At 39.4% G+C, this 14,277-nt stretch overlaps 1 protein-coding gene across 5 annotated transcripts in view; it reads right to left on the bottom strand.

Annotated features, from left to right (window-relative positions):
* LOC104612173 (beta-hexosaminidase 3-like) overlaps nt 1-13,655 on the bottom strand; it is a 59,618-nt gene extending 45,963 nt beyond the window's left edge. For 3 of the 5 annotated variants that reach the window (XM_088887002.1, XM_010279496.3, XM_088887011.1), the window contains exons 1-6: nt 13,260-13,655; nt 12,358-12,689; nt 11,817-11,891; nt 3,283-3,318; nt 3,082-3,193; nt 2,275-2,345 (exon numbers count right to left, since the gene is read on the bottom strand). In XM_088887002.1, the coding sequence (XP_088743128.1) occupies nt 2,275-2,345; nt 3,082-3,193; nt 3,283-3,318; nt 11,817-11,891; nt 12,358-12,678 (615 nt within the window). In that variant the 5' untranslated portion in view covers nt 12,679-12,689; nt 13,260-13,655. Of the gene's footprint in view, nt 1-2,274; nt 2,346-3,081; nt 3,194-3,282; nt 3,319-11,816; nt 11,892-12,357; nt 12,705-13,259 lie in introns of all 5 variants that reach the window. The other 2 variants (XM_010279497.3, XM_088887004.1) reach the window with 2 other exon arrangements.
* Nucleotides 13,656-14,277: the final 622 nt, after the last annotated feature.

Raw genomic sequence — 14,277 nt, 5'->3', positions numbered from 1 at the left:
TACCTGAGGACACTTTCTGCAACTTCCAAGTGTGGTACTTTAGGGGAATGCATCTCAAGACCCCCACAAGTCCTACTAGAAATGCCGTATTCAGGATTAAATCCTATTAGAAAACCAAACACCCTACTCTTTTCTATTAGCTTCTGGTAAGTAGCAGCATCCTTAGTACTCTCCCAAACCACAGTCTCTAAATGGTCGATCTCCTGCCACAAGGTTTTAAGAGCTGAAAGGTAGACTGCAATAGGTCTCTCCCTACCTTGTGCCAATCACATGATTTCTCAACTAGTAAGCCCTAGCAACATTCTCACTCTGTGAGTAGGTCTCTACAACTCCATCCCAAATTTCCTTAGTTGTGTTAGCCCATAGAAAATTCTTGCTTATAATATAGAATCACAAAGCATGATCATCACCATGTAGTTCTTCTACATCCATCAGGAAGAGTTGGTTTCAAGTTTCTTTTCTTCACCAATTACATACCCCAATTTTCCATAAGCACCAACTGCTATCTTGGTTGATTGTGACCACTCCAAATAATTCGTACCATCCAACTTAACTGTAGTGATAGTACTTGCCCCAAAGGGATAACTAGCATTGCCTTCACCTAGTCCCAAGTCACTAGTATATATGTGTTCTACTCTACTCCCCTCCATAATTCCCAGAATAACACTTGAAACTTCGACTGTAAACAAGAAAGTAGCTCTAGAAACAGATTGATCCCCTTTGGAAACCTCAACAAAACTTCCGACAACAAAAAACCTTCACCCAAAGAGATTCATATCTTCCTGGGAGCAGGTAGAACCAAGAGAAGAGGCTGTCTCTCCCTCTAGAGACCTAAAAAATCAACAGAAATTGAACTGCCCCTTCAAAAAACATCAAGGAAAGCAAAAAAAGCCTGAGTGCCCTTCTCCGGTTCTTCCTCTGATTTCGATGATCAATCCAAGATTAGACACTAAAGGGTTCTAGATCCACCAAAAAATCCAAGAACTGGGCCCTTTTGAAGTCTTCAATCAGCTCTCTAACTCATCATGCAGTTGGCTGATCTAGGGCTGCATGGTAGAAACCCAAGAATCCTTAGAAAGTGCTCTGATACCAAGTAGAAAACTCAGAAAAATTAATCTGATTTATAACTGAAATAAAAGAGAAGAGAGAGAAAGGCTTCTTGGAGAGAAGAGAAGAGAAGAATGAGAAGAAGAGATGGGAGAAGCCAATAATCAATCTAGCCACCCCATCAATAGCTTATATACTCATTAAATAAAAACAAGTACAATGACTAATATGCCCTTATAGGGCAGCTGGTGTCAATAACATAAAACTGTTGGGCCTTCGGCCCAATAACACTAGTTTAAAAATAAAATAAAAGCTACTAAAACCTCAACAAAAAAATATAAACTACAAATTCAGAAACTGCTATCAGCTTACAAATCTGGATGCAGCCATTGGTTTGTCTTATCATAAATCATTAGACAAGTGGAGCCAGTACCTGAAGACTGTTCTAGAATAGTAGCAGAAATAGATGCCTATGAAGCAAATATAAGCCTAAATATTCTTCCTTAGAAATGGCAACAGTCTCACTCTTTTAACTGTGTTGTAAATGACTAAGCAGAAAATGATGAGTCGTCATGATGTGAAGCATAATTGGCATAACTATCCAGCTTTTTAAGAAGCCTAAAATAATCAACCGTGCCTTTTTCATGACCACAATGTGATCAAATCCTGAATCCATGTAGACATCTAGAATATCTAGTTGCATGATCCCCTGGGCCATAATGAGTGCAAAATCTAGTGTTTGTGGTCTACTCACGACCACCAAATCCCATGGTATCCACATTTCCTCCTATATCACATCCACATCTGAAAAGTGAAGACTCCAAGTTCACATGACCTGTACCACGTGAAACTGCAAGGGCTGATCCATCCATCAAGGGTGTAGTATATGCCTCCAACAATCTAGCTTGTTGGAGTCAGGTAAACACCTAATGTCTTTTCTCCTTGTTGTAGATTAAAGAAAGATTGAAAAAACTGATAAATACATGTTAAAATTGTTTTTTGAAAATAAGTCAATTCTGAACTCCATAACTGCACCATCTCAGATTTTCTATTCATGTAACAGAATTTATTCAACACCACAAAGTGGACTATGCCATTGACTAATTAACAACAGAAAAAATGGATGTAATAAGTAGCATTATAACATATAATATACCAAATATGTAAACATAATTAGTCATAGCTATGAACCCAAAAAACCATTCTTTCAAATTTTGCATTACATACCAACTTTGTGTAGGCCATAGCATCAATAACCTTCTTTATCATTGGCAGAGGCTGATAATGTCGAGAGGTATCTGCATCTCACCAAGTAATAGAAAAAGAAAAGGAAATGACAAATGACATCATAAAAATGATTTTCAGTGGAGCCAACTGCTATAAAATGTTCCAATTCGATATCAAATATGGCATCTCTCTCAAATTAATGTCTTTTGATTTGCATCCTAAGATGAATGCAATTGGACTCTTACCTCATGGTTGTCTGTTTGTGCATGCAAAGTCAACCAATTAAGCTATAGGCTCATGCTTGAACTTATAGCCTCATGGCTGGCTGATATTCAGTGTCAAAGGAAGTTTTCTTGGAAAAAAAGAAGTGACAAGGCATGAAGATCCAATATACTCAAAATTCATTTACCAATAATAATTTCTCCATGGATTATTTTCCCAGTCGATGTTAAATTAAGAAATGCTAAACTCAAGCATATAATGCTAATGGAAACCCAATCATAATGTCAAACCTTCCATCATTAACTAAGAGTCGTACACTGGGAAGAATTCAGAGCTACATGAGAATTAATTTTGTGATTTATAATATTAATGAAACAGCAAAAAGAAACTGTTAATATGATGTTATCTGCTTTTGCAACTAAACCAACCTACAATAAATAATATGGTCACTTAAGCTTCTGGGCTTTGCTATGCACATATATCAGAAAGGAACTCAGGCATAGAAGCAGTATTGGGATTCACAGGGAGAAAACACAAGGAATCAACTAAAATACCAATTCAACATGCATGCATAGAGCATCTCACCAATTAGAAGCCCTCGATAAGAGAACCTTGGCTGATCATCAATGGTACATGGGGCGGGAAAGACTTCAATTACCCTGCTTTTGAAGTTGAAATGGCACAATTGGCTAAATGTCTGAAAATTTTCATCCAAAAGGAAAATAAGGTAAGATAAAAATTGCTAAATTTTAAATGAGTGATAGGCACAAGAGAGGAGGAAATAACCTGCAATCCATGCAAAGCGCCATAAACTGTCTGTGTCTGCAATTGGTTCAAAACAGGATGAAGTGTTCAGAGAATAGGGGGAAATGTTGCAAACCATCAAAGGTCTATTTTACTCAAGGCTCAGTATGCAGAAGGAATTTCAGGGCATCCAATGGCAGCATTTTTTTGACATTGGATTCCACTTTTCTTAGTTTTTGTATACCTTATATACAGCATCTCAATGTACACCAGTGGATGTATATGCTGATAGTTTATATTAATACAATACTTCACCATTTCAAAAAAGAAAAAAAAAGGATCAGCACTCTTGCCTATTAATGCTTCCAATATGTCCCAATAAGTCATATGGATCATACCCAAGTGATCCAGTTCACAGATTTTTCGTTAACCATTCTTAGCACTCAATTCATAAAGCTTACTGTTAGCGTAGGGGTATTTTTGTCTTTTTACCTAGATTAATGTTGCTGATCTGTAATGTTGTGTTGGAACCAGTGCTCCTGACTTAAATAAGGGCACATATGTCTTTTCAATCAGTTTTAATAATATAAGTTTTGTCTGGCCGACTGGGAGAATGTTATGTTGACACTTCCAGTTTGAACCAGAATTTCCCTTTCTCTCTTTCTTCCACCTTTCTACCTCTTTCTACCTAACCGATCTCAGACAGATAGAATTCTAAGGCAGGCCGAATCATAACATGGTATCAGAGCTGATTGAATCTGCCTAGATTTCTATTCTCTGCGCACCCTATCTAGGGTTTCTCCTTTTTTTTCTGCATTCGACTGGAGATAAGGGAAAGGGCTGAAAAGGAGTGATCGCCCTCTTCCCTTGGAGGTTTCTATGCCTCTAGTCAGGTCGTGTGTGGTCGGTTGCTGTGGTTTCTAAGATCGCCCTCCCCTAATCGATGAAGAATAGAGGGCCGATCTGTGTGGTGCAGTGGCTGTCGTGTGTGGACTGATTTCCTGCTCGTGTGGTTGTTACTTCAGTGATAAGGTAAGAGATCCCAATGCATGATATCTGTTATGGATCAAATAGGAAGTGTGTTTCAGACCATATGCTAGGGTTTCAGACAGTAATGTGCTAGGGTTTATGTTGATTTTTGTGTATTTCGAAGGAAGAGTTATAATCATATAGTGGTGAGATTTCAGGTAGTCGTAGGAGTAGGGTTTGTGGTGTAATGAACACACTTTTCAGCAACAACAAGTGCTGAAACCAGTGTGACAGGTGATCTAGTTGTGTGCAGTGTGTAGAATTCAGAGGTAATAGAATTCAGCAAATGTGCAGAAGTGGTGATAACATTATGGGAGATAACAATGATTGTAAACCTAGTGTGATGGTGCCTACAGACTACCTGAAGTTCAGATGACCTCCATTAAACTAAATGGAGAGAATTATGTGCCTTGGGATAAATCCGTCGAAGTCTTTCTGAAGGCAAAGAAGAAGGTAAAACACATAAGAGAGGAGAAACTCCACTGACTCTCACGAGTATGAAGACTGGGAGCAAGAGGATGCTCAGATCATCACATGGTTGTGGAATAGTATGGAACCCAGGATTAGTGTAAACTTCATGTTTCTTGACACTGCCAAAGATGTGTGGGACCATGCGAAGAAATTGTATTCGGGTCAGGACAATACAACCAGAGTGTATCAGTTGTATCAAGAGTACTTTAACCTGCAACAGGGCAATCAGAGTCTCGAGGAGTACTACGCCAACATGAGAAACATACGTAATGAGTTGAATGTCTATCACCCTCTCACCTCTGATGTCAAGATTCAGCAGCAACAGAGAGAACAACTTGATGTGACTAGATTTTTTGTGGGACTGAAGTCTGAATATGAACTAGTACGGGCTCAAATATTAGGAGGATCAGCTCTTCCCTCCTTGGAAGAGGTATTTGCTCGACTCCGGAGGATTTCTATCGGATCTACTGAGAACTCTAATATCTCAGATAGATTTGCCTTTGCTGTATCGAGAGGCCATGGTACTCGAGGTGGAGCTAGGGGAGCTCAGTCTGGCCGTGGTGGTGGCAGTGATTCTGTGTATGGCCGAAGTGGTAATGGTGGGCCTACTTATAATCGTGGTGGTGGTCGTACTGGGGGCAGAGATTCAGGGGGAGCCTGTGGTAGAGGACGTGGCTCAGGCCTGAGGAAGTGCACTCATTGTGGTATGGATGGACATACCATTAACTATTGTTATGATCTACATGGTCCACCCTCAACCTGGGCCAATCATGCCGCGACCAGTGACTCAAGCTCCAGCTTTAGACAGGAGAATCATTCATCTGATCAGATACCTCCTACACCCACAGATGGTCCCGTGAAGGAGATGGTGAGTGTTCCCCGTGATGAATATGAGAGGTTTATCCAATCACAGTAGAACACGACGACTTTTGCTCACTCAGGTATGGCTTGTCTGGCATCCACACCCAATCCCTGGATCATTGACTCTGGAGCCTCCGATCACATGACTGGAACTCCAAGTGTGTTTTCATCCTTATCTCATTGCTCAACATCACAATTTGTCACCCTTGCTAATGATTCCACATCCTCAATCTGTGGTGTTGGTAATGTTGACCTAGATCCTGTATCCCTCTCCTCAGTTTTGTATGTTCCTAAATTGCCTTTTAATCTTATGTCTGTCAGTAAGCTGACCAAATCACTTAACTGCTCCATTACCTTTTATCCTTCTATGTGTGTTTTTCAGGATCTCAAGACGGGGATGAAGATTGGTGGAGGGCATGAAGTTGGTGGACTGTATTATCTTGACGGTGGTGGTGGTAGAACTTCAACAGCTCTCCAGTCATCTCTTTCTCCTCTCCAGTGGCACTGCCGATTTGGTCATCCGTCGCTAAAAGTTTTGAAGTCTTTGGTTCCGTCCTTGAGTCAGCTTTCTGTTTTGGATTGTGAGTCATGTCAGTTTGGGAAACATCATTGTGTTCCCTTTAGTTCTAGGGTTGATAACCGTGTGTCGAGCCCTTTTTCTTTAATTCATTCAGATGTTTGGGGTCCTTATAAAGTGATGTCATATAATGGATATAGATATTTTGTCATTTTTGTAGATGATTTTTCAAGGATGACGTGGCTCTATCTAATGAAAAAAGAAGTGAATTGTTTACCATTTTTCAAAAATTTTATGCTGAGATTCGTAACCAATTTGGTACCCACATCAAAGTTTTCCATTTTGATAATGGCCGCGAATATTTATCCTCATCATTTCAGGAATACCTGGACCAACACGGCATTATACATCAGACCTCATGTACCTACACCCCACAACAAAACGGGGTGGCTGAGAGAAAGAATCACCATTTCCTGGAAACAGCAAGATCCCTCATGCATCACATGCATGTTCCCAAACCCTTTTGGAGTGATGTAGTGCTTACCTCTTGCTTTCTGATTAATCGGATGCCCACGTTCATCCTTGAAGGTCATTCTCCGTTTCAGGTCTTGTTTCCCGCTTTGTCTCTGTTTCCTCTTACGCCGAGGGTATTTGGGTGTGTCTGCTTCGTCCATAATCTGGGTCCCGGGAATGACAAGTTCAATGCCCATTCTCTTAAGTGCATCTTCCTTGGCTATTCTCGGACCCAGAAAGGGTATCGGTGTTACCATCCTAGTTCTTGACGGTCCTTTGTGTGTGCTGATGTCACCTTCTTTGAGTCTACTCCGTTCTTTTTGGGGTCCGGTGATGCTTCTTCCTCCTCATCACCTCCTCCTCTTCCACTTCCCATTGTTGACCCTCTTCCCTTGGTTCCAGTCGTGACCAAACCCTTGCCTCCGGTGCCACCACCTGTTGAACGCCCACCTATCCGTCATGTGTATACACATCGCCCACGCGTACCAACTACTACTCCTCCGGCTACATCTCCGTCGACGGATCCAGCACCAGACCCGCACTCAGCATCTGAGCTTGACCTTCCCATTGCTTTGCAGAAAGGTAAACGCACCTGCACCCTTCATCCTATTTCTAATTATGTTTCACTTACCTTTCTAATTATGGTTGGACGATATGAACAAGTCCTTTTTCAGAAAGTTTTGCCACTGCTCTTGCTTTACATGTGATGTGCACTCTGTTGGAGATCTATAGGTTGTGGGTATCTTGGTGAGACCTTAGGGATGTAACTTGGGTGAGCTTAGATTGGGCTTTTTGTCAAAATTTCAATGGGCACAGGCCCAAAGCAGTGCAAAATGCTACTGGAGCCAACCCAAGTTGTACCCCTGTGAGACATAAAGCTTATTGGATGTGACTTTTCCCACTTGGGTAGATTGTTTCTATTGGATCTATGTGTACAGATCTGTACAACCTATGTTCTTCTAAGCTGATCAGCAGTGATTATAAGACTTGTAGCAGGTGTGGTTTTGCTCTCCTGTTGCAGTACAGGTGTGTTTGTCCCTTATACTAGAGAAGTATAATGTTGTTGGTATAGGAAGCAAAGTGTCTGATCAAAATTCGTGAGGGAGAAGGGTTTAACTGGTCTATAACTTTCCATTTTTGGCCTTAGTAGTGTTGGTTTGTGAGTTGTTTACTTGCTGTTAACAGTACAAGTCTGTTGGGAACTTGGGAGGTGGTTGTTTGCTTGAGTGGTGGTTTACTGGTGTGTTGTGTGCTGTTAGCCTGTCTTGGTGATTAATTTTGTTCAGTTTTTGACTCTTAAACATGGCAAGTGAAGAATCTACTGCTTCTACTGTTACCAGAAAGACATTTAATGGCAGTAACCAAGGTGATAATATGGTGTTCCTGTATCCATTACCCCTCTAGATAGTCTAAATCATATAGAGTGGGCAAAGAGTTTTTTTTTTTTCTTTTGGTAATAAGATAAATTTTGTTAAAAGAAAAGGAATTACAAGTAAGGTAACCAGAAATCACCCGAGAGAAAAAAATAAAAAACCCCAAACCCCATCAAACTCCCAATCCAACAACCAAATATACAAGAGAAAAACACCAGCAACCAAACTCTCCAACCAAAGAAAAAACCAAACAGACAAAGCCAACCAAACAGATTTAAATAAAAAGAAAACAATAACAACCCCAACAAGACCTGCTAATTCAGCAACAGAAGAGAAAGGACCAAAACAAGGTGTTTCTACTTCTCATAAACTTTCCTGGATTTCATCACCTTCTTATGCAATCCAAGCCCAAATAGACTCCCTTTTAGTCTAGCAAAGATGTTTGACATTGTTAGAGTCATCTATTAGGGATAGTTTAGTCTTTACATTTGGTTTTATTAGAGGGTTCCAATTTGTCTAACTTAAATAATGTCCCATACTTAATTAGGGGCATAAGTGTCTTTGTACTTTGACTATGTTGAGAATGGTTAGACGGGTGTTTTTGGTCTTTTTCTCCTTTCTTATATTCTCTCAATATTTGGGCTCCCAGATAGGGGCCTTCTTGTAATTATTATTTTTCAAATTATAAAGTAAACTTTTGAGGGTGTGAACAATGAACGACACACACCTCTCGACACATTACACTCTTCTTCCTCTCCTTTTTCCTCTTCTTCTCTTCTCTTCTCTTCGTTCTTTCTCTCTTGAAACCCAAGTTTCTGCAACTTGGTATAGAGCGGGTAGAAGCTTTTGGGAGTTGGTTCTCTGCTAATCTCCTACCCAGAGGCAAACTGCTGACATCAGACCACCGTCGAATGGCATCAGCAGTCCGTACAAGTGTCAGCGGAAGTCTATGAAACCAGCACAATTTGATTCGCCCTGATTTTAGAAAAATTTTGGTATGACTCTTGTCATTATCTGAAGCTTCTATAATTTTTGGTGGATTTTTTAAGGAAAAAATCGCAGAAATCCCAGATCTGATGTCGAGCCATGTATAGCATGTTTAATGATTTTTTCTGTTGTAAAACCTAGACCATTCAAGTCGTTTTTCAATTTGGGATTGATGGGAAGTGGTCCCATAATTTTCTGAGCACTGTGTGATTTTTGAGAGATTTTTTTCTCCCTCTATTTTGCCACCAACCTAGTTTTTGGGTCATACTTTGGTTCTTAACCGTGTGGTAACCTAGTTTTTTTGGTCTGGAACCTCGATTAAAGTGTTGAGGGTCCTTTTTGGTTGGTGAAAAGGTGTCTTGTTAGAATATGGAATCATCTAAGGATTTTCGGATGGTTCCCGGCGTGTTCCCGAGAACTACAGATATTTCCAATGGTATGATAATTACTGTTAAATTAGATGGAACTAATTTTTTAGAGTGGTCTCAGTTTAATAAACTTACCATTACTGGGAGAGGTAAACTGGGATTCATCACAGGAAAGGAAGTGATGTGGCTCTCACTTAAGTGAGAGCACAATGGTAATCCTTGTATATCTTAGAAGAGTATAAATAAAAGAAGGGCCGACTAGAGGGATTTGATTTTTCTCTCTAGTTCGGTTGTGACCTTTTCTCCTTTTTCTTCTCTTTCTTCTTCTCCTTCTCTCTCTCTCTTTTCCTTCTCTTTCTTCTGATTTGAACATATACGAACATCTAATCTGAGTTTTATCAAGACCCAAAATTTGCAAGGTGGGAATAGGACAACTCCCTTGTTATGTCATGGCTGATTTGCTCAATGCAACCTCATATTGCCCGAAATTACATGTTCCTTCCATCTGCCAAGGATATCTAGGATAGAGTAATTGCTACTTATTCCCAAATTAACAATACTGCTAGAGTGTATCAGCTTTGGAGGGAAGTGCGTTAGGGGGAGAGATCTGTTGCTATGTATTTCTCTTCTTTGCAGTCTATTTGGGAAGAAAAGGAAACTTGAAAGCTCTAGTTTGGAGAAGCAAGAAACAATCGGTTGTTGCTCGGTCCTCTGCTGAAGTAGAATACAGGGCCATGGCACATGGAGTTTCTGAATTATTATGGCTAAAATCATTGATGGAAGAACTTGGAGTTGAATATGACAAGCCAATGATGTTGTACTGTGATAATCAGGCTGCCATCAACATTACTCACAACCCAGTGCAACATGATAGAACCAAGCATATTGAAGTTGATCGACACTTCATTAGGGAAAGGATCTCTTCGGGTGAAGTGTGTCTTCCTTTCATCACATCTGAAGGACAGTTGGCAGATTTTCTCACCAAAGACATTCCCAAGGCAAAACTTCAGCATGATACCAGCAAGCTTGGCATGATTGACATCTATGCTCAGCTTGAGGGGGAGTGTAGAGAAGATGGGCCGAATGGCCCATAGGTTGTTTATTCTTTCTTGTTATTTATGTTTCTTTTCTGTAATGGGCCTTATTCTGGGCCCATCCTGTCTATATTAAGTTCTTTGTAAATTCTTGCCCACCTAAGGGCCTCCTTGTAATTATTCAAATATATCTTAATAAAAGAATGTTAGGGTGCTGAGAGAGAGTAGGTTCGAAACTCTCATTCTCAAACCCTCATTGCTGAACTCTCAAGCTCTCCTCTCTTCAGTTTTCTTCAATGGAGAAGTAAGAAACACGCAATGATGGCTCAGTCTAGTGCTAAAGCTGAATATCATGTTATAACACACTGGGTTACTAACATGTTATGGGTTGAAAACATGCTTCTTGAGTTAGGCCTTCCTATAACTAGCCCTATGTCTCTATACTATGATAACAAAGCGACCATTAATATTGCTCATAATCCAGTTCTGCATGATAGAATAATACATATTGAGGTGGACAAGAACTTTATCAGGGAGAAGCTAGAGATGGGTGACATATGTACTCCTTACATTACTTCCTCAAATCTATTGGTTGATGTTCTCACAAAAGGAGTTGCTCCCCCCCCCCCCCCCCACTTCGTAGCAAGTTAAGAATGATTGATATTTATGATCCGACTAGAGGGGAAATGTTGTTTATGGTTGCCCTTATATAAATAAGAAAGAGGAGCAGCCACCCACTCAACTTTTCTAACTCCAAACATTACATTTTCTCCTTTTTTTCTCTTTCATATATACATTTTTTCTAGAAGATTAACACTAATAAGAATTGTCTGAGAGATGCAAGCCATCCACCTTCTTGCTATTTGAGGATCTTTGGCAAAAGCTCTTACATGGAGTTTAAAAATTGGCCATGGACTATAGAGAGACTTGATCATTATCTCAATCAGGTCATAGAAATCTTTCCCTACATACCAGATCAGATTAGATGGATCAATGAAGAATTATATTGCTGGTGGAAAGGATTTTTGTAGAACAACAACATCACATCTATTTAATATTAACATCGATGTACATCCACTCTATGTGCAGGGGTAAGGCTGCGTACATGTATCCCTCCCCAGACCCCGCATTGGCAGGAGCCTCATGCACTAGGTACCCCTATCGATGTACATCCTCTTATGTGAAAATATGTCTTTTTCATCAATGCAACATCTTGTAAAAGAAAGAAAGAAAAGAAGTATCCATTCCATTTCTTTATATGATTTCTAACACCAAACAAGACATGTAAAACATGAGATAATAGCGATGGTAGCCAAGATCAGTAGTATGAAACTTAACTGCATGATCATAAACGGTAAAGTGATCACCTCAGTGATACCTTGAATTGCAACTAAAAGGTATAAAATATTAATTTTATACGCACCTCGAGATGTGCATAAATTGGATTTCCATTTGTGGGAACAGATAATTTGTAGGACTCATCAACACCATATTGTAACTGCACCAAAAAGATCAAAAATCATTCAATACAAAATCAAGAAGAAGAAAAGCTTAGCAATAAATGGATTCCTCTATGTGTTTGTGCCGCCATTCTTTCTTTTTTTCTTTACAATTGTTTTCCCCCTCTTCCAATTATCAAGATTAAGACTATTTCAATTAAAAAAACTTTTTCTGATGGATCAATTGAAAAAAAAAAATTACTAGTTCTATATAAACAAATAGACCTTTCATTTCTTACAACATAAGCAGTATTAACTTGCCAAATTTTTATGACCATATTCATATTCAACACTCTGAATATGATCAAATATTATTACATTTTTCTTCCTTTGTTGTAGAAAAGTGGAATTATCTTTAGCTCTTCTACATTACCCAAAGAAACAAATAAATGGCCCAGGAAACTCAAAATCCTTGAATGGAATTCATTTAAACCATTACATAGAATCCAATTTGACAATTGATACCTCATCACTAGGAGAAGAAATAACCACATGCAATCCCTTGAGCAGTGGCAAATGGTTCAAATTGGTTGAATTCTCAATAGCATGACCAACTTCAATGATATCGAGTAATCTTGAGAATCCCTCTTTTAGAATGCCAGAAGCATCAGCATACTTGCTTCCTTCTGTTCTAAGTACAAAATCATTACTCAGGCGAAGAGTCTGAATCCCATGGCTAACTGATTTCGGCATTGGCCATAGGTTTAACCTCACATCACCAGCAGCAGCTGAGGCGAGGCATACCAATAAGAAACCTATACCAAATAATGTAGCCTTCATCCCCATTTACAAAATCTCTGCCAAACAAAAGACTAGAATAAATAAAGGCAATGCTAGTATGTTAGAAAAAGTTCTCAAATGCTGGAAGTCAAACAAATTACATTCAGTAATTCAAGGGAGAGAATGAATCCTCTAAAAATATGAGAACTCAAACAAATTGCATTTTACTTAAGTCATGATGGAAGATGAATCATGTAAAAAAATGCTTGAAAAAGGAAGAAATTGATTATCCAAAGAATTTTGCTCATGCTTCTGAAACTCAACACTGAACAGCCTAGGATATTAAATTCCATATGCAATGTGGTAGTTAAGATGACAGAGAAAGTAGAGTGAGATAGTTTGGTAGAAGTGATCTGCTACAAGTTGAAGTGACTATAAGAGCTAGGGGCAGACCAAAAGGGACTTGGGTGGACGTGAAATATGGCGCTGAACAGAACGGAATGGCGGTGCAGGATTCATGCAGCCGACCCCATATAGATGGGACAAGGCCTAGATGATGATAATGATGCAATGTGGTACTTGGAAAATCTTTGATAATCAAATAAGCTCAAAACAGATCCAGTTCAGAAATATGCAAAGGAACTCACCCTAACAAAGCTTGTAACTGTGTTCATAAAATTGAAACTTCTGTGAAGTGAGACAGATTCTCAAAACAAATCACTGGAGAAAAGAGAAAAGAAATGTAATGAGTAAAAGAGGAAAAAGAAAATAAACCCTCCAATTCTAGGGTTTCTGCAGCGGGGTAGGTTTTGGAATCTGGTGGATTCAGTGGTGAAGTGGGATTTTAAGTCATTTCCCAAAGGGGACAGATTTAGAATCGGAGAATAAAATGAAGCTACAGTTATGCTGTAGCTCCGAAAGTAGTGATTCTCCCTGCGGCAGGTTTCCATTTTATTTTCTTTTATTGCCGGTAGTTGTGCATGAAGGTGTGATTCTTATGTTTGTCTCTTCTCTGCTACTCTCTGTCTCTGTCTCTCTCTCTCTTCACTCTCCCGTGACGAGCTTGTTTCTCCCGCCATTTTCACGTCCCATTAAAGCAAGACACAGTGACAAATGATCCAATACAACGATTTCCACCATTGAACTATTGTAAAACCATATATTTGGAATTTGTTTGAAAGGGGACCGACGGTATACGATGAAGATCCATTTTTTTCATGGTTGTGAAGTCTTCGAGCTGTGTGTCCATCATGTTTGGCCTACTTGGAGAAGGTTTGAGAGTGAAATCCACGTGAAAAGCGTGGACATCCAATCAGTGAGCGAAATGGATATAAGGGATTTTTACGGATCTGTCCACCTTAGAATTCATAACTTCATCATACAATTTAGGTGAGTATCAAAGGAAAAGATGCTAAATTTACGGAGATGGTATTTATAGGGAAGTTAGGACTTAGGCGAAAATACATTTGGAAAAAAATTCCTAATTCTGATGTGGATTAATCCACATCATTGCAATAACAAGAAAGCGAAAGTGTCGGTGGAAAGATCGCATCTGCGCTTCACAGCACATCTCCGCCATGTATTGAGAATATCTCCTATAATATATCGAAAAAAATAATGTCATGATATTCTCAATACACAGTGGAGATGTGCTGTAAGGCGCCC

The sequence above is a fragment of the Nelumbo nucifera genome, chromosome 1 (genome assembly GCF_055504915.1).
Source record: "Nelumbo nucifera cultivar China Antique chromosome 1, China Antique-T2T, whole genome shotgun sequence".
Taxonomy (NCBI): domain Eukaryota; kingdom Viridiplantae; phylum Streptophyta; class Magnoliopsida; order Proteales; family Nelumbonaceae; genus Nelumbo; species Nelumbo nucifera.
Note: the sequence above shows the minus strand (reverse complement) of the source record. Positions and strands in the feature narration are given on the sequence as shown.